Source organism: Erpetoichthys calabaricus, chromosome 5 (genome assembly GCF_900747795.2).
Source record: "Erpetoichthys calabaricus chromosome 5, fErpCal1.3, whole genome shotgun sequence".
Classification (NCBI taxonomy): Eukaryota; Metazoa; Chordata; class Cladistia; order Polypteriformes; family Polypteridae; genus Erpetoichthys; species Erpetoichthys calabaricus.
Window position 1 is genome coordinate 107,555,942 of NC_041398.2, and position 20,286 is coordinate 107,576,227.

Consider the following 20,286-nt stretch of genomic DNA (forward strand, 5'->3'; position numbering starts at 1 on the left):
TATTGAGTGCAGATTGGTGGACAGAAATGGCCAATTTATCCATTTAAAATTAAACCTACATCACAATGAAGTGTACATAAAGTGAATGCATCTGAATACTTGTTGAATCCAATATATGGAACCTTATGTGCAGCAGAATGTTTTGAGAGGCTACTAAACTGATCCTTGTTGTCCTCAATTTTAAAGTCATCTTAATTTTAAATATTTTATTTTCTGCTGCTTGGCAATGGTATACAGAGTAATGTTCTTGTCTTATTACATTATTTTGAATTATTCAGTACTATTATATTTTATTTTTAATTATATTTTTGCAGTTATTTCTGACACTTTGTCTAGTATGTTCAAGATGCCTGTGAGACAAAAAACACTGTAAAAAATCACTTTGTCCATTACAAGGTCATGAAGAGCTGAAGCCTAACACCAGCATGCAAGACAGGATCCAGTCCTAGATACGATTACAGCAGGGCACTCACACTCATACCACACCAATTTAGATTTCTCAAAAAATGGAGTATAGTCATCTTTGGAATTAGGGAGGAAAATGCAGTGTCCACACAGTCAATTTCCAGGGTGGGAAACAAACCAAGGTGTTATGATTTCATGAGGTTTAATTTTTTCCTTTTCCTTTAATTTTGCATCTAGATATAGTTTTTCCTGGTATTCTGCACCTTTCTGATTTCAAATATTTATTTTTTTATATTTGGTTTTATTTTAATATAGTCAGTTTTTTAACATTCTAATTTTGTTATTAAATTCTGTCATTTTGATTTTTGGTGCCACCATTTTGAAGTTTAGTGTAGAATATTGTTGTTGGTAGTGATTGTAGTTGCTACAAAATATTATTCAGAAGTTGTGAGTTGTGATGTCATTACAGCGATGGTATAAAGATCTATGTTACCGATTTCTGTTTAAAATTGTGGATGCTCTAATAAAAAACCTTGAGTGTGTTTTTCAATATAGTGTTTAGAGCTAAAGGGGCCTGTGTAATAAAATATGACATTGGGTTTTGGCAGATATTTTGGGTTACTTGCTACGCTTTCTAGATTCCTGTTTTTACCCTAAGCCTGAAATTTCACTTTCAATTTCTTCACTTTATTCTGTTACTCTTTGGCCTTCTGGCAGAATATGAGGTAACAGGAGCTGTGATGTAATTGCACTAACCACTGCATCACTTCCCCATACTAATTACAAAACACTCAAGGAAATTATACAGGATAATAAGATGAACAAAGATGTCAAAAACATTTCTATTTATCTGTTAGTTTGATTCCAATTCACAATTGTAGACAGCCAAAGGGTCAGGCATAAAGCAGGAATCAAGTAAGTAGTGAGTAATTTATAATTACCAGTTATCTCAAGTTGAGTGTGAAAGAGTATGCAGACTACATATACAGTAGATAGAGAGCGGGGCAGGGTTTAAGTGCAGTTACATGTAGCAAAGTCTGTTTATACTCGAGCTCTGGCACAGAGGATGCATACCCTTGTCTGTTTATAAACTAGCTCCAAATATTCAGGACAAGGCGCTGTAACACTGTGTGGTTACAGAATCACCTGGCTTTTTCCAAAAGTTTTTTCTTTGCCTTTACATATCGATCTAGCAGATATTTCCATTTCTAACTGCAAAAACGTTGATCTTTTCCCAAGGTTTGGCTGATTTCTTGCCATGAATCTATGGACATTTGGCCATTGCTGTGTGCTTTTAACGTTGGATTGTGTACAGGTGCATGTAGCAACAGAAAAGTTCCTCCAATGAGCGCATGTTTACTTGTACAGCTAAACAACAGCAGTAACCACTGTGGCATTGTGGTGCCCCAAAAATATCTTCTGTATAATTTCATATACAACAATATCATGTAATACTTTGACTTGCATTATATAAAAACAGTGATATGTGCTCACTGAGCTAATTATTAAGAACACTATACTATACTTTCAAAACAACCTTAGTTCTTTGTGGGGTGGATTCCACAAGATATTGGAAATATGTTTTTTGAGATTTGGGTCCAAGTTGACATTTTTGCATCACACAATTTCTATAGATCTATCAGCTACACATTCATGCTGTGAATCTCCCAATCTACCACATCCCAAAGGTGTTCAGTTGGATTCAAATTTGGTGACTGCTAAGAGCATTGAAGAACACTGAACTCATTATCATGTTCATGAAACCAGTGTGAGGTGACTTTTGCTTTGTAGCATGGTGTATTATCATACTGGAAGTACCCATTAGAAGATGAGTAAATTAAGGCAATGAAACACATGTTTAGCAACAATACTCATATAGCTGTAGCATTCAAGCAGTGATTGATTGGTATTAACAGCCCAAAGCATTCCAAGAAAACATTTCCCACACCATTGCACTATCTTCACCAGCCTGGACTGTTCACACAAGGCAGGTTGTATGCATAGATTCATGCTGTTAGCAAGTTCTAACCCTACCATTTGTGTGTATAGCAGAAATCAAGATTCATCAGACCAGGCTATGTTTTCCAGTCTTTAACTATCTAGTTTTGGTGAGCCTGCACCCTACTGCTTCACCTTCCTGTTCCTGGCGGATAGGAGTGGAATCCAACTTGGCCTTCTACTGTTGTAGCTCATCCACCTCAAAGTTTGACATGTTGTGCATTGTGAAATGTTCTTCTGCTCACCACAGTTTTACAGAGTTACAGTAACCTTTCTGTCAGCTCAATAATATTAACAGTGATATTTAGTGGGACTACACTTTAAAGATTTAGGCAAGAATCTCCATCAATTCACCACTTCAGATATGTCAGAGCATGCTATTTCAGTCAAGATAAAATCAATATCGAATCGGGGCTTTGTGAATCGGAATCAGATTGAATCAGGGCATCATACCCAGCCCTATATACAGTGTATTATATACATATATACTTACACTGTAGATTTATAACCTTCACACATGCTATGGATTAACCCCATAGCCACCTGCTGTAAACAAATTAAATGTGTAACTTTCTTGTATTATTTTATTTTTCCTCACATCACAGTGTTTACCATAGATGCCTGTTAGCTATGACAGAATTACAGAGTTAAGAAAGATCCTTTAAGGTTTTCTAGCATTTCTTTGGTTTTGGATTTTATTTTTTTGACCTCCCCTCCACCTTAGGGTTTTTGTTTGTCTATTTAACTAAAAATGTTGTTGCTGTGATACAACAATATATTCCATTGCATTAGTATTACAGACATTTTTCTTTCATAATGTGTCATCCTGACTAAATCATCCTCTTTGAAAGATGTTCAGAATTTGTTCTGTACATTTTGAATCATCATGCTTTGTCTGATATTTAATAAAATACACATGAAATTGAAAATGACACTTAATTTTGAAATATCCTAGGTTTCACCAAGTTAAACTTAAGAAATATTAATATTTAAATTTTGTTGTTTATGTGGATTCTTATGGTTTATTTGCAAACTATTAAAAATATATAATGCTTTGGAATAATAGTTAGCATTCTAAATTGGGATCATGGAGCTAGTTCATCATCCATGTGACATCTGCACGTTCTCCAAAAGGTTGGTATGTGTTTTCCTCCAAGTACTTACGTTTTCCTCCAGCAACCTTTAAGTTTTGTGAGTTAGGTTAATTATCAATTCCTAGTGACCCTATGTGACTATGAGTGGATGTGTGCACATACAGTAACTGGGCTTTATGAAGGACTGGTGACCTGTCCTGGACTGTTTCCTGCCTCGTGCTCACAGTTGCTTGATTGATTCCAGCCCCTTGTGATCCAACAGTAAAATGAGTTAAGCGAGTTTCACATAGTTATTTTAAGTCTTAAACAGAATCATTACTAAAATGAGCAGAACGCAAACAAGGTTTCCTGAAAGTTTAAAATGTGTAGTGTGGAAAAGTCGCTTTATTGGCGCTGACCCGACACAGACTGACACCAGAGGCACAGGTAAAATAAACTAAAAGATTTTATTTTTTCTTCACCTGTGGGGAACGTCTTTCCCGTAATCCCCACAGGCACAACACAGTCCCAAAACCACTCTTCTTTTCCTCCACTCCTCCCAGGTCTGCTTTGTCCTCCTCCTCCCGACTCTGGCGCCTCGAGTAGTGGCTGCAGGCTCCTTTTGTAGCCCTCCTGGAAGTGCTTCAGGTGGTAATTGGCCTAATTAGGCTGCACTTCCGGGTGTGGCTGCATTCCAGCCCACATGGGCTCATTAAGCCATGCAGCTCTTCCGGGTGGTGGCCACGGAGCCCAACAGGTCTGAGCCCTGAAGTCCCACGCCTGTGGCCCCAATGTAACCCAGGAGGGCTGCCACCATGCTTACCGGGGGATGTAGTGTGCATCCCATGACTGCTCCCCCGGATCCAATATCAAAGGGGCATCCCGACTGGGCATGGGTCTGGGCCATCGGCCACAATAGATAAGCATACAGCATTTGACAACAGTAGGATAGTGTTTTTTTTCTGGTGCTTCTTGAATTCATTTCAGCTCACTGTTTCTGGCTTTTTTGGTCAAGTTGGTGGTCTGTTTATTGCTAACCTACAAGGATACACAACTTCAATAACTTAATGTGCACCAAGGTTTTTAGTAGCTCTGTAATGAATGTGAAAAATATTAAAACAACAACAGGATACATTTCCTCCATTCTTCCTGTCATTATGTGGGTTTCTGTCTGGGTTCTGCATACATACAACATACATGGTGACTGTACAGCAGTTCTGTGTATTTGTGTGTGTGAATTTGTTCTGCAATGGATTGGCTCCCTGCCCAGGGTTGATTTCTGTGACTCGGTATTGGATAGGTAGGATCAGAAAAGGAATAAATTAGCTGTTAATTAAATAGTTATTAGCTAATTATTGTATTACCATGTGCAGTGCATATACTGTACCTTGACACAAAACAGTTTACAGACTGAAAAATTTGCTTATAAATGAATAAACAGACTCTCAGGCTGACAAGCAAAGTGTGACAGGTGGTTGCTTTGACATAACAATGATGGGAAGGAAGATGCTTCATGAAAGGAGTTCACAGAAGCCATATTTGAGGCAGAAATGCATGGGAGAAATGAGAATGTGTCAGAAAATAGCAATTATTGTAGGAAGATAACAGCATTAAACAAAATGTGGAATTTTGTAAGTGATTTCAAGGATATGAAATTGGAATGGAGCCAACATTACTCTCTCTTATCTTGTGGCTCATCTGGAGACCAAGACAGAAGATACCACAATCTGTAGCATGTTCATTTCAGTTACTGAATGTAATACTTCATTCTGGTCACTTGCTTTCCTCTTGACCAATCATAACATCATCCATATACTGTATGTGTTTGAAAAGGCTATATAAGTGATACAAGACAGTATTGTTACATCTTGGGGCAAGAGAATATGAATCACCAGTAGCGAGAGATTTTGGCCAGTTAACAAGGAGAATATGTGACAGTAAAGAAAATACAGGAAGGAGAATTTCCACACTGAAAAGGAAACAAAGTAAAAATGTTTCTGCTGCAAAACCTTTCTCAGGTGTGCAACTGTAAAGGAAATAGAAGTTAGCATAAATAGTAGGAGAAGGATGGAACAAAGTCAGGGTAGGTGAGTAGGTGCAAAAAACTCCCATTAGAGAAGATGAAGGGAGAGATTAAAAAGTTACTCAGTCATTAGGACCTTGAGAAATATGGATCCCAGGGTGAGAATGAGTTTAGCTTCTTATGTGTTTCTTTGGAAACTGTTTTAGTAGCCCTGTGAAAGAACACAAACAGAGTCTATGTGGCTATGATCGAGGGATGTGAAGTGTTCTACAATAGACTTTGTAAGGTTTTTGATCTTACTGGCTCAAACCTGTTTTCTGAAACGGTCTTCTAGCCATTTTCCTGTTTCACCTATGTAGATGGGTGGCCACCTCCTACAAGAAATGTAGTAAATGAGATTTTTAGACTGGCATGAGGCCTGTTATTTAAAACTGAATTTAAAAGCGAGACCAGGTACAATGTTGTCAGGATGCTGTTCTACAAAATTTTAGAGAAGTACACAAGAGATGATGGCTATGGCTAGTAAATGGGCTCTATAAGCAAGCAGTCAGAATCCAAACTGATAAATGACCGACTCTAACCTGTGACACGGTAGGATAAACAGAATGAAGAATGGCTGTCAAGGAAATTATCTTAGCCAGTTAAAATGTAATTTAAAAAAATGATTGCTAACAATATGAATTGTATGCATCAGGAACTTACAGGATGTGCAATATGTCTTGTTTAACAGTGGAGTCTTTGCATAAAATCTTCAGGAGAAGCAAACAAAAATTGTGACAATAGGAGTGAAGGCAGAGTCTAACAGGGAAGAATAATTACTGAAGTTTTATACGAAAATTAAATTGGTGACAAAGACACATATTTTCATTAAGAAAAGAGAAGAAACAAATTTGACAGTCCCATTGTTAGCTGGGATACATTTTGGATTAGAAAACAAAATCATAAATAGTCTATAATTTTATGGAGCTATCTAGGAACAATTATCTGAGTATAATCTAGAAAAGAAAAATGATTGAAGCAGTGCAGATGTTTAAAAACATTAGAAGGAAATTTGGAAAATAATTAGAAAAACCCATGGAGCAGCTACACAGCTAGAAGCACTGCAGATTCAGAATGAAATATGTTTGGAGTTCATAATGTAAAACAGTGCTATGAACAGAGAAACTTTCCAATGGTAGGTAAGGTAAGAGAAATACTCAAGAACTTAACAAAGAAAGGAAAAATAAAAAAATAAAATGAGTAGAATTCAAGAGGATGTCTTATACCATTTACTACATGAGCAGAATAAAAATGTAGAGGCATTTAATATTTTTGGGAAGCAGATTACCTTAACACATAGCTTCTTAAACTAGGGATCATGACCCAAATTCAGTCACAGGCAGTGCTCACTTAGAAGGGGTTGCGTACATTTTGTAAAGTGTCTTGCGTTGGGTCGTGTGGGCAGTTTAAGCAACCAACATTGCTCTATTGTGATTGTCAGCGACGATTGTCTAATTTACTCTTCCCACACTATAACTGTCTGTGGCGATTCCCCCATCTGATGGTGATCATGGACTAGGTCTCAAAGACATTGAAAAGGGCAAGATTGGGTCATGAAAAAAAAGTTTAAGGAACTCTGCTCCCAACATTACAGTAAGTTAATCAGGGAAATGGTAAAATACAATCATAATACATGCTTGCATAAGAGAACATACACATAAAACAAAATCACTAATCAAAAATCATTTTTATCTAAAAGCTTGGATTACATGAGTAGCGTACTGCCATGTTAAATGGTGTCTCCAAAGTGTTCCCGATCTCCAAATCTGTGACCTCAACAGCATGCCGTACCAACACCAGAATAGTCATTGGAAGAAACACAAAATGGAAGCAACTACAATCCAAAACAAAAAAATAAAATGTAAACATAAAAACTTTATAAACTTTAGCATAAAATATTTTCACCACAATGATGTGTGTAGACTTTTTGCTGGAAAATGGCTCAAAAAGGGAAAAGGGCAGTTAATGGGGCAAGCATTGCCAAACATTTTTGTGTATGATAGCTGATTATGTTAGATTATCAGAAAAGACACTACACCACTTTATTTTCACATACAAAATGAAAGAGCAAATAAAAGGATTCATACCTAGCTACATTAAATACCAAATGCAGTTTCTTCCCATATTAACCTTAAGACTTTACATCATAGCACATCAAATAAAAGATTATAGACCCTGCACTGAAGGAAAAATAATCTTCTGGAAGCTAATAGAGCTGATCTGATAGTATAGATCACCACTGTGTTCTGAGCAAGGAAAACAAAATATTTTTGATTTAGAACTATAAGTACAATATAGCATAATTTTATACTATACAATAAGTATTAAGATTTCTTAGCAATGAAAAACATGATAAAAGTAATAATAAGTTTAACTGCTAAGGGTAACTTATCACCTGTTGTCTCAATATGTGTTGGGGCTGTTTACCACTGGTCCCTAATGCAGAAATGCCACAGTTTAATAGATAGTGAATATACTGTATACTAATTTTCAGTGTGTAGAGAAAAGATATGCAAAAATAACATTTAACAGCATAATAATTTTGACCATAAATATAATTTGTGTTTAAAAAGTATTTATTATTATAAAGTATTATTTCAGAAAAGTTAAAATTATAAGAAATCACCTTTTATATTAATAATAATATTATTTTGAACTGATTATGGATGTTAATTTATTTTACTGTTTAGACCTTATGTGTAGCATTTACTTAGTGGCGCTTTGCTTCCAAACTGCTTTTTGGGTTATTCTTTGTAAACATTCTATTTTTAAAGTACAGTATGTATATGGTGGCATAACATATTGTTTCTCACTCAGTATTTCAGTTATTATTGTTACATTACAACTTCCAAAGGATGACACAGTGTACCGTATAGCTTTGCAATATTGCACCTAATGCTCCTGTATGTGTAATAATCATATTTTAAATATAGCAAATATAATACATTAGTCTCAGAATGACCATGTTCTTGAAAACTACTCATAACCTTTTGCTAAATTAGAATTATTCCCTGATAATACTAGACTTTCATATTTTGAGAATTTTCAGACAAACATCGAACATAATGATCCTGATTAGTGGGATTAAACAAAGAGTTAAAAAAGCTCCTTAACTGTTAAATCATGGAATATTTATAAAAGGTGTACTGTAATGGTATTCTGTTTAATGAACAAAAACAACATTTTAGTAGTACTTATATATAGCAATATGACTATAAACTGTTGGAAGTTGTTTTGCTATATTATTAAGGACGCAGAAATTCATGAAGTTTATTAACAAACATTATTTGTTCTTCTGTTGTATTGGCTATAAAATGTATAAATGTTCTACTTCCTACATTCTGCTATTGCTTTGAAACGTGTACCTTTGTTTTTCTTTCTTTCTTTCTTTCTTTCTTTCTTTCTTTCTTTCTTTCTTTCTTTCTTTCTTTCTTGTAAAACTGATCCTAATGGCACCACCATTCACATTGTTGGAGATCTAATAATGTTCTGGTGGTGCCCTGGTGGCATTGCTGTGTTCTGCAATGGTATACAACATCCCCCATCATTTCAGCTCTGCTATTTATGCAAAATGATGTAAATAAGTAGATGGTGTTACTTTGATTCAGACTTAGTTTTTTTTAATAGTTTCATTGTGTTTCTACCACTTGCCTTATTAAAATGCATTAAACCGATAATATTTTAAAGTTTGTGAATGTGACAGCCTTTCATAAAGATTTGTATTCTATCCTTTGACCCACAAATATTTTGTATATTTCATCAGTTTTTCTATATACTGATGCTGTTTTAATTTATAGTTTTTGTGACTGTGTTGAGTTTAGTTTATGCACGTATATTGTTTTCATTTTGAGGATATGACAGTTTATCATTCTTAATTTTTATTTATTTTGTCGTGCCTCGCCATTTTGTGCATTTTCTTTGTGGCCACAGCCATATTATTTATGTGACCGGATGTCATCATAGCGTGAGGTCACAGGCCTTTTCCTATTAAAGAAGGTTCATTCCTAATGGGTTAACTCAAAAACGTTGTGGAGCATTTCACTAGATCAGAAACTAATTTGGGGATTTTGCCAATTATCTAGACTATGAATTCTGGCTTGGTTACTTGGATTCATGATTTTTGGATTTTGGAATGCATAGAATCTATTTCTTCATTTATTTTTTAAATACTTGCGTTCTTTAAGCATTTTTATAAATTTACTGTTATTTTCAGTGACATTACTACAATGGCATTTTGCATGTTGTTTTACGTCATGGCCATTATTATTCTGAGTTATGCAAATTACTATGACTCTTTTATTGTTGGTTGCTATTATGTGACTGTAGAACTTCTGACATGTGATGTCGCTGTCTTGCCCCCTATATAAGATGGTGATTTCATTGTTTAAGTTTGTGGATAATTCTCAAAGAACTACACATCTTTGCATCTGTAGTTATTTAGGGAAAACATTTTTTGGACGTAGGACTTCTTGATTTGAGTTTCAACCACTTCTCAGGACAATCCCACATATCAGACATGAGGAATATCCATTTTGTACTGAACTGCATTGCATGGCAGCAGTTAATAAATGATATAGATCATGATCGGGGTTAAACTAGCCAAGCTCGTAATCAAAAACTTAAGGAGCAAATAAACAAAATAGGAGGTGAGGAAGATCATAGTAAAGAAAGCGAGAAGGTCAATAACCAAAAGTTCACACAACCAGAGCCAAATCATAAGATGAAAATTGTAGTCAAAACACACAAGAATTCATAACCAAAGAGCCTTTTTAACAAACCATAATAACACTAGGTTTTTTGGTTGAATCCACAAACTTGGGCAACCAGAAAATGCTTGACCAAGTATATTTTCAACTAAGTAATGGCATGTGCCGCACACTTTCAGTTGATCTTACCTACCAATGATTTAAAAATAATGCACATACTGTGTCTCAAAATGGCAGCATCCATCCAAACCATAATTAATTTTTCACATCATTAAAAAACAAGATACAGTAAATAAACATAACCACTAGAGTCCTTGGTCTCTAAAATCCCCAAAAGAATGCTTCAAAAATCATAACCAAGGAAAAGCTGTAAAAAAAATCAAAACAAGAATCAGACCATGACAGGCATATTAACATTAAGTGATGAAAATATGGTGAATTTCTTGTAAAAATTTGTCAAATTAACTTTTTGATTAATAACATTATTGTAATGAACGGCATTATTTGAACAGTTATTGCTTTAAAGCTTTATGATTTGTTTTTGCAATCCCTAGAAGAACAATTTTCACTTTTCATTTTCACTAATTCATTTTTATAATCAGAATGTTTGGTCACTGTTCAGATTGTTAACTTATAAGTAATGCAGAAAACTATAATAAGTTGTATTTTTTTAATTTCAGGTATAACAACTGTCTTGACAATGACAACACTAAGCATCAGTGCTCGGCATTCCCTACCAAAGGTTTCATATGCTACAGCAATGGACTGGTTCATCGCTGTCTGCTTTGCTTTTGTATTCTCTGCTCTCATTGAATTTGCAGCTGTCAACTACTTTACAAATGCTCAAATAGAAAAGGCTAAAAAGAAGACAGTGAAAAATCCACCTGCACCTAAGCCTACACCCTCAAAGAAATCTAATGAAAATGAAGAAGTGCAACAGGTAATGATTTCCATGTCTATGTATTAACTGTTAAAATAAGGAAAACAGCTGACATTATCTATATGAGGTCCATGAACTCCCTGAATGGGATGTCCACAAATAAAGGGCACACTTATGTACTAAAAACAGCATCAGAAAAATGCAAAGACATAAATTTGAAAAAGAAAGTAGCTGTAAACTGTGCCCATTTTAATCTGACACCACAAGGTCCATTCCTCCATTTTAGATGTCACTGGAATGATGTGACTGCTACTATTTTAAAGCACCGTGGTGTAAGCCACCCACATTTTGCTCTCAAATTTCCGGTAACAATAATGAGACACAGAACTGAATTAATCAACAAGCAGTATCTTATCAACCTCCGTAATGTTTACATGTGCCAAACTTTAATAGCACTGGTATATAATGTAGTTACACTTCATCGAAAAATTTTAAGGGTAGCACACTATTTTTGGTAAAACCCCAGTGACTTAATGTTACTTCCAAACATGTTTGTTTATTCAAAGTTATTCAGCACTGTGGCAGTCCAGTTCTTTCAAATGAGACAGTGCTTGTTTTGTGTAGAGATGTATTTATCATGGCAATCAAACTGTTTTAAATGGCACTGTTATTATACTGTAGCAGAATCAGTATCATGTAAACTCACTCAGCTCTGTTCCAGGCCTGCTACTTTTCACATCCTGTTATTAGGTGCAGTGATCCATTTATCATTGTTAAATATATGATGCAGTATCCCCGCACCCGTTGGTACAATTTTACTTTTTAGAGAGATGCATTCTGGTTTTCTTACTGTAAATATACACAGCCAAAAATAGATTAATGTCAGGACTGGCTTTTCTTTTAATGAAAGCATATTGTACATACCTAATAGACACCACTCAAAAAACAAAATTAAAAATTACAAATTAATTTACAATGCTGTTGTAAAAGAAAAATGGAAAGAATTATCTAAAATAATGCTTGTTCATTATCATAACAATATTCTTCCATTTCTGATGAAGTCAGAAGCAGTTGTATTTTCAAGTGTAATGTAGTTGTAATATGAGCAAAATTATTTACAGAGCATTTACTGTATATATTATGGCTTCCTCACTGAGGCTAGGTAGGAATTACATGTATTGTATATACATAACAAGACATTTTGCATAAACAGAACCCTGGTCCCTTGTCAAATTTCCTTTTACCTTTAATATCAATTGAATAATTAGGTTTCATGTACTGCAAGTCCACCTGTGAATCATCAGCATCTGATCTTAAAGCTGGAGAAGATAAGGAATGGCTAACTGTAAGCAGTGGGAGATAAGCAATTTCTTCCTGCTAGTTTCTTATCAAACTCTTTAATCTCTTTAGAATTCTTAAGAGAAGAGTTTTAATTGGTTGGGAAACAAACAGTGGTGCTCTAAAATAATGTTATTTATATTAACATGTAAATTAGTATTGCAATAAATGATACGTTATTTAACAGAGAGCAAATGTAAGAAATACAGTACAAAATCTTACATCTGGACATATTCCACATGACAGAATAGATGCACAAAAAAAATTAACAAAAAATGTAAACACTTGAAGAGTATGCTATTACTGCATTGGTGACAGCAAAGGAAAAAATAAGAATCCATTTGAAATCTAAGTTCATGCTTATTTTCATGTGATATTTGCTCAATATTCATGTTATATTTAACAATTTCAGTTTCCATTAAATTCAATTAATCCATTTTTAACATCAGTCTCTTCTGTGGAGTATTAGCTCCAGTTGAAATGCTACTGCAGCGTACTGCAAGGCACAATTATGTAAACACCCACATCCATGGTGTTTTGGAGTAAGAAGTCATAAACAAATTTTGTGGTTTAGATTAAGAAAGAAGATGGTCACCTTTTTAAATAGCACCTTGAACAGACTTCCTCTTTATTCTTTCTTCTTCTTTAATATATTTTGGATGTTTCTGACATTCCAGTTACTTCTAAACTTATTCTTTGTATGGAACTCATAGACCATACTGGTTTCTCATGATTTAGAAAAGGCGCCGCAGAGACTATTCACGAATAGATAGATAGATAGATAGATAGATAGATAGATAGATAGATAGATAGATAGATAGATAGATAGATAGATAGATAGATAGATAGATAGATAGATAGATAGATAGATAGATAGATAGATAGATACTTTATTAATCCCAATGGGAAATTCACATTCTTCAGCAGCAGCATACTGATACAATAAATAATATTAAATTAAAGAATGATAATAATACAGGTGAAAAAAACAGACAATAACTATGTATAATGTTAAATATTAACGTTTACCCCCCCTTGGTGGAATTAAAGAGTCGCATAGTTTGGGGGAGAAACGATCTCCTCAATCTGTCTGTGGAGCAGGACAGTGACAGCAGTCTGTCGCTGAAGCTGCTCTTCTGTCTGGAGATGATACTATTAAGTGGATGCAGTGGATTCTCCATAATTGATAGGAGCCTTCTGAGCGCCCTTCGCTCTGCAACAGATGTTAAACTGTCCAGCTCCATGCCAACAATAGAGCCTGCCTTCCTCACCAGCTTGTCCAGGCGTGAGGCGTCTTTCCTCTTAATGCTGCCTCCCCAGCACACCACTAGAAGAGTTTGATAGAACATCTGCAGCATCTTATTGCAGATGTTGAAGGAAGCCAGCCTTCTAAGGAAGTATAACCGGCTTTGTCCTTTCTTGCACAGCGCATCAGTATTGGCAGTCCAGTCTAATTTATCATCCAGCTGCACTCCCAGATATTTATAGGTCTGCACCATCTGCACACAGTCACCTTTGATGATCACTGGGTCTATGAGGGGTCTGGGCCTCCTAAAATCCACCACCAGCTCCTTGGTTTTTCTGGTGTTCAGGTGTAGGTGGTTTGAGTCGGACCATTTAACAAAGTCATTGATTAGGTCCCTATACTCCTCCTCCAGCCCATTCCTGATACAGCCCACGATAGCAGTGTCATCAGCGAACTTTTGCACATGGCAGGACTCCGAGTTGTATTGGAAGTCCGATGTATATAGGCTGAACAGGACCGGAGAAGGTACAGTCCCTTGTGGCGCTCCTGTGTTGCTGACCACAATGTCAGACGTGCAGTTCCCAAGACGCACATACTGAGGTCTGTCTTTAAGATAGTCCACGATCCATGCCACTAGGTATGAATCTAATCCCATCTCTGTCAGCTTGTCCCTAAGGAGCAGAGGTTGGATTGTGTTGAAGGCGCTAAAGAAGTCTAGAAACATAATTCTTACAGCACCACTGCCTCTGTCCAAGTGAGAGAGGGATCGGTGTAGCATATAGATGATGGCATCTTCCGCTCCCACCTTCTCCTGATATGCAAACTGCAGAGGGTCAAGGGCGTGCTGAACCTGTGGCCTAAGGTGGTGAAGCAGCAGCCTCTCCATGGTCTTCATCACATGTGATGTCAGAGCAACAGGCCGAAAGTCATTCAGCTCACTAGGACGTGATACCTTTGGGACTGGGGTGATACAAGATGTTTTCCAAAGCCTCGGGACTCTCCCCTGTTCCAGGCTCAGGTTGAAGATGTGCTGTAGAGGACCCCCCAGCTCCGATGCACAGACCTTCAGCAGTCGTGGCGATACTCCATCTGGACCCGCTGCTTTGCTGGCACGAAGTCTCCTCAGCTCTCTGCTCACTTGCGCTGTTGTTATTATGGGTGGGGATGTTTTTCCTATGCTGGTATCAGCAGAAGGATGTGTGGAGGGTGCAGTACTCCGAGGTGAGAGTGAGAGTGGGTTAGGGTGGTCAAACCTGTTAAAAAAGTTGTTCATTTGGTTTGCTCTCTTCACGTCTCTCTCAATGGTGGTACCCCGCTTCGAGCTGCAGCCAGTGATGATCTTCATCCCATCCCACACTTCCTTCATGCTGTTATTCTGCAACTTCTGCTCCAGCTTTCTCCTGTACTGCTCCTTCGCCGCCCTGAGTTGGACTCGGAGTTCCTTCTGCACACGCTTGAGCTCATGCTGATCACCGCCTTTAAAAGCCTTTTTCTTCTGATTCAAAAGGCCCTTGATGTTACTTGTAATCCATGGCTTGTTGTTAGCATAGCAGCGTACTGTTCTTACAGGAACTACAATGTCCATACAGAAGTTGATGTAGTCAGTAGTGCAGTCAACAACTTCCTCAATGTTCTCATTATGAGATCCCTGCAGGATATCCCAGTCTGTAGTTCCAAAAAGTTCTCTCAGAGTATTCTCAGCCTCCGGGGTCCACTTCCTGAATGATCGTGTGGTTACAGGTAGGACTCTAACTTTTGGTTTATAGTGAGGCTGAAGCTGAACCAGGTTATGATCTCCTTTCCCAAGCGCAGGCAGCGGGGTGGCGCTGTATGCGTCTTTAACGTTTGCATACAGTAAATCAATAGTCTTATTTCCCCGGGTGTTACAGTCCACATACTGGGAGAATGCAGGCAATGTTTTGTCCAGTGTCACATGGTTAAAGTCTCCAGCGATTAGCACAAGCGCCTCAGGGTGCTGCGTTTGTAACTTAGCAACAGCGGAATGGATGATGTCACTCGCTGACTCCACGTCTGCCCGAGGAGGAATGTATACAATAACAACAATGACATGTCCAAACTCTCTGGGCAAATAGTAGGGACGTAAACTTACGGCCAACAGTTCGATATCCCTGCAGCAAGTGGAGATTTTGACGTTAACATGTCCAGAGTGACACCACCGTGTATTAACATAGAGAGCGAGTCCTCCTCCTTTGTGCTTACCACAGGTACTTGCATCTCTGTCCGCTCTAACTGTGCTAAACCCGGGTAGCTCCACGCTGGCATCTGGGATGGTGTTATTTAGCCACGTTTCGCAGAAACACAACAAACTGCATTCTCTGTAGGTCCTTACATTTTTCACCAGCGCAGCCAGTTCGTCGATCTTATTTGAGATTGAGTTTACATTCCCCAGAATCACAGAAGGCACCGAAGGCTTGAAACGCCACTTTCTCGCAAGCCGCTTCTTTTTTAGCTTAGTGCCGGCTCTGCTGCCACGATACCGCCTTCTTACCTCGTCGGGTAAATATGGAACCACACCGGCACTGGCATTTGTTCTCAGCGCCCGAAGTTGAGTACTTGAATAGGCGAGTCTCGGCGTGTTAAAATCCATGCCCACGTTGTAAAAGTAAGTGTGTCCAGGGAAGGAATCCACATAAAATAAAGTGGTAGGAGTGATCAATAAATAAAAATAGAAAAATAAAAGTAGAAAAGTACACATACATATACAGTCATACACGGAGCTGCTGAAAAGGCTGCCACTCACGGCGGCGCCGGATGCATTGTATAAACATCATTCGAGGAGATTGATGTTTTCAGACATTTACTTGCAGTTGCAACTTTTCGTAAAGTTGAAAAGTCTTAAAAAAGTGTTCATTAACAATTAAATAATAACATAAAATGATTTTAAAAATTACAGAATTTGGTGTTGGTACAATACCATTTTCTCTTACACTTTAATTATTTACTTCACTACAAATATGTTTAAGATGAGGAGCAAATTATTACCCACTCACCCATCCAAGAGATGGACAATACTAATGATATATTTTTTAATTACTTGCCCAGTCTATGATGATTTCACAACTGTCCTCAATGAGAGTCCTGACAGACCATGTACAGAAGGGCATTTTGCACTCTTCACAGACTAAAATTATATGAACTCTTTAAACTTGAGCAGAGAAGGTTGAATGGGGAATTAATTCTGGTCTTCAGAACTACCAAAGGCATTATGGCGACTACAAGACCATTTATATACTAGGCTAGCTCTCTGGGGCCAGTCATTTTTTTCTGCTACTTTCCTCCAATTCATGGACTTTAATTGACATGCCTTTCTTCAGAGATTTCAGTTTTACTGACTTCACAGGGTGGCAGCAGTTTTGAAAAGAAATGGAATCAGGAGAAAATGAAAAGTACAAACAAGCCAAGGTCAACTACTGGGAGAGTGAGAATCTAGGAAACAAGCTCAGTGTGCAAAACCAAAATGATAAGTGTGGGGCATAGCAAGAGAGTCGAAAATCAGAATATACACGGAGCCAAAACATAAAGCCGACAGACATGGTGAAAAAGACAGAAAGGAACTTGTAGCCAGGAATGAAATGAAGAGACTTTTTAGATTGAGTCCAAACAAACTTGCACAAACTGACCTAGTCACACATCACACACTCCTGGCCATCTGTGAATTGGATGGCATCATGATGCTTCTCTCAAAAGTTAAAGCATAGTGTGCCGAAATTATTGTCTGCATTGCCACCAAAATGATTGATAATGAATACTTCTTCTACAATCAATATTGTTGCACCCACAAAGATGTCCATTAAATGATGGAAATTTAAATTTACAAGCAATAGGAGGTCAAAGAAAACATAAAAAAAAGAAAGAATGAAAATTCTAATTATGGCATCACTGATGTCATGAACTTGAAGAACTAATTCCAGGATATCTTCCAGAAGAAGAGTCCTCACCAGAAGGTGAATTCTGATGGGAATGGCGATAAGTTTAATAAAGACATTTTCTCTGAGGATCTGAAAGTGTTTGTTTCTGAATAGTTAGTTCATCATGAATGTGTTTGTTTGTGAATAGTTAGTTCATCATGAGAAACTTTATACAACTTAGCTTTCAGGAAGTTCTTGCTGCATGTACAGTACTGTGCAAAAGTTTTAGGCAGGTGTGAAAAAATGCTGTAAACAAAGAATGCTTTCAGAAATATAAATAATGATTACTTATTGTTATCAATTTACAAAATGCAAAGTGAGCGAACAAAAGAAAAATCTAAATCAAATCAATATTTGGTGTCACTACGTTTTGCCTTCAAACCAGCATCAATTTTTATAGGTACACTTGCACAAAGCCAGGGATTTTGTAGGATTATAGTCAGGTGTATGATCAACCAATTATACCAAACAGGTGCTAATGATCATCAATGTCACACGTAGGTTGAAACACAGTCATTAACTGAAACAGAAACAGCTGTGTGGGAGGCTTAAAACTGGGTGAGGAACAGCCAAACTCTGCTACCAAGGTGAGGTTGTGGAAGACAGTTTCATGTCATGGCAAGATTGAGCACAGCAGCAAGACACAAGGTAGTTATACTGCATCAGCAAGGTCTCTCCCAGACAAAGATTTCAAAGCAGACTGGGGTTTCAAGATGTGCTGTTCAAGCTCTTTTGAAGAAGCAAAAAGAAACGGGCAACGTTGAGGATCGTAGACACAGTGGTCGGCCAAGGAAACTTAGTGCAGCAGATGAAAGACACATCAAGCTTATTACCCTTCGAAATTGGAAGATGTCCAACAGTGCCATCAGCTCAGAACTGGCAGAAACCAGTGGGACCCAGGTACACCCATCTACTGTCTGGAGAAGTCTGGCCAGAAGTGGTCTTCATGGGAGAGTTGCAGCCAAAAAGCCATACCTCCGACGTGGAAACAACGGCAAGCGACTCAAGTATGCATGAAAACATAGGAACTGGGGTGCAGAAAAATGGCAGCAGGTGTTCTGGACTGATGAGTCAAAATTTGAAATATTTGGCTGTAGCAGAAGGCAGTTTGTTTGTCGAAGGGCTGGAGAGCGGTACAATAAAGAGTGTCTGCAGGCAACAGTGAAGCATGGTGGAGGTTCCTTGAACATTTGGGGCTGCATTTCTGCAAATGGAGTTGGAGATTTGGTCAGGATTAATAGTGTTCTCAATACTGAGACATACAGGCAGATACTTATCCATCATGCAATACCATCAGGGAGGCATATGATTGGCCCCTAATTTATTCTGCAGCAGGACAACGACCCAAAACATACAGCCAAAGTCATTAAGAACTATCTTCAGTGTAAAGAAGAACAAGAAGTCCTGAAAGGGATGGTATGGCCCCCACAGAGCCCTGATCTCAACATCATCGAGTGTGTCTGGGATAACATGAAGAGACAAAAGGTTGTGAGGAAGCCTAAATCCACAGAAGATCTGTGGTTAGTTCTCCAAGATGTTTGGATCAACCTACCAGCCGAGATCCTTCAAAAACTGCGTGCAAATGTACCTAGAAGAATTGATGCTGTTTTGAAGGCAAAGGGTGGTCACACCAAATATTGATTTGATTTACGGTAGATTTCTCTTTTGTTCATTCATTGCATTTTGTTGATTGATTAAATTAAATGATTAACACTTCCATTTTTGAAAGTTTTCTTTGAAAGTTTTCTTTGTTTACAGCATTTTTTCACACCTGCCTAAAACTTTTGCACAGTACTGTAAGTGAAACGTGAATGACGTGAAAGAACAATAATTTTGCTACTGAACATGATTGACAAACATAATAATCAGATCCAAACATTGGAACAGCAAATTGCATCCTTGTGTGCCAGATCAGTAGATTTGCAGGATGGTAATCAAAAAAGAATTTAATGAAATAGCTCTGGTCAAGCTATATTTCCCAGTCTGTGCAATTTCTCACTTGTAATTAAAACATGTCATAAAATATACTCTTCCCAAAGAGAATTCTGTCCCTCATGAGGAGATTTCTTAACTATGCCGATCTGAGACAGAATGAAGCCTGTAATTAAGAGAGCTGGTGAAGCAGGCCTCCAGCCACATTTTTGGACCTGGTTTCTCCCAGTCTTTCTCATGCATAAGGTATGTGATCTAAGGCAAACCAAGATTAGCCACTGAGGCCACTGATAATTTTCAAGCTACAGTCACATTCATTTAATAGTGGCTCTTCGGTCTTTAATTCCCAAAACGTTTTTCCTCTTCTTTGTTTCTCACCTCTGTGTTGCAAGCTATTGTTAAAAGTGTTTTTGGACTTGCCTGTTTATATTCATTATGCTGTAACTCCGTTGCTGTTGGACTTTCTACTTTTTAAGCTGCTGTTGTTCTCTCACAATATCTTAGGCAGACTGGATATTGCAGGTGGTATTTGTATTGGTGTTATGTGCAGTATAGCTATTATACTCCTCTGTGTTACTCACCTCTGTTTTTGTCTTTATTATTCTCTTTTTTTAATATTTTATTCAAGTCATCTGATTTGGAATCCATTTTCCATGGTGCATCTTAAGGTTGTTTTAGATCAGCATTTTTAAATTCCATACTATTTTCACATGCCAT

At 37.4% G+C, this 20,286-nt stretch overlaps 1 protein-coding gene across 1 annotated transcript in view; it reads left to right on the forward strand.

The window, feature by feature from the left end:
- The window catches only part of gabra4 (gamma-aminobutyric acid type A receptor subunit alpha4), a 97,055-nt gene that overhangs the window by 53,896 nt on the left and 22,873 nt on the right, over positions 1 to 20,286 (forward strand). Inside the window, exon 8 of the mRNA XM_051928361.1 lies at positions 10,925 to 11,184. Within this exon, the coding sequence (XP_051784321.1) occupies positions 10,925 to 11,184 (260 nt within the window). The remainder of the gene's footprint in view (positions 1 to 10,924; positions 11,185 to 20,286) is intronic.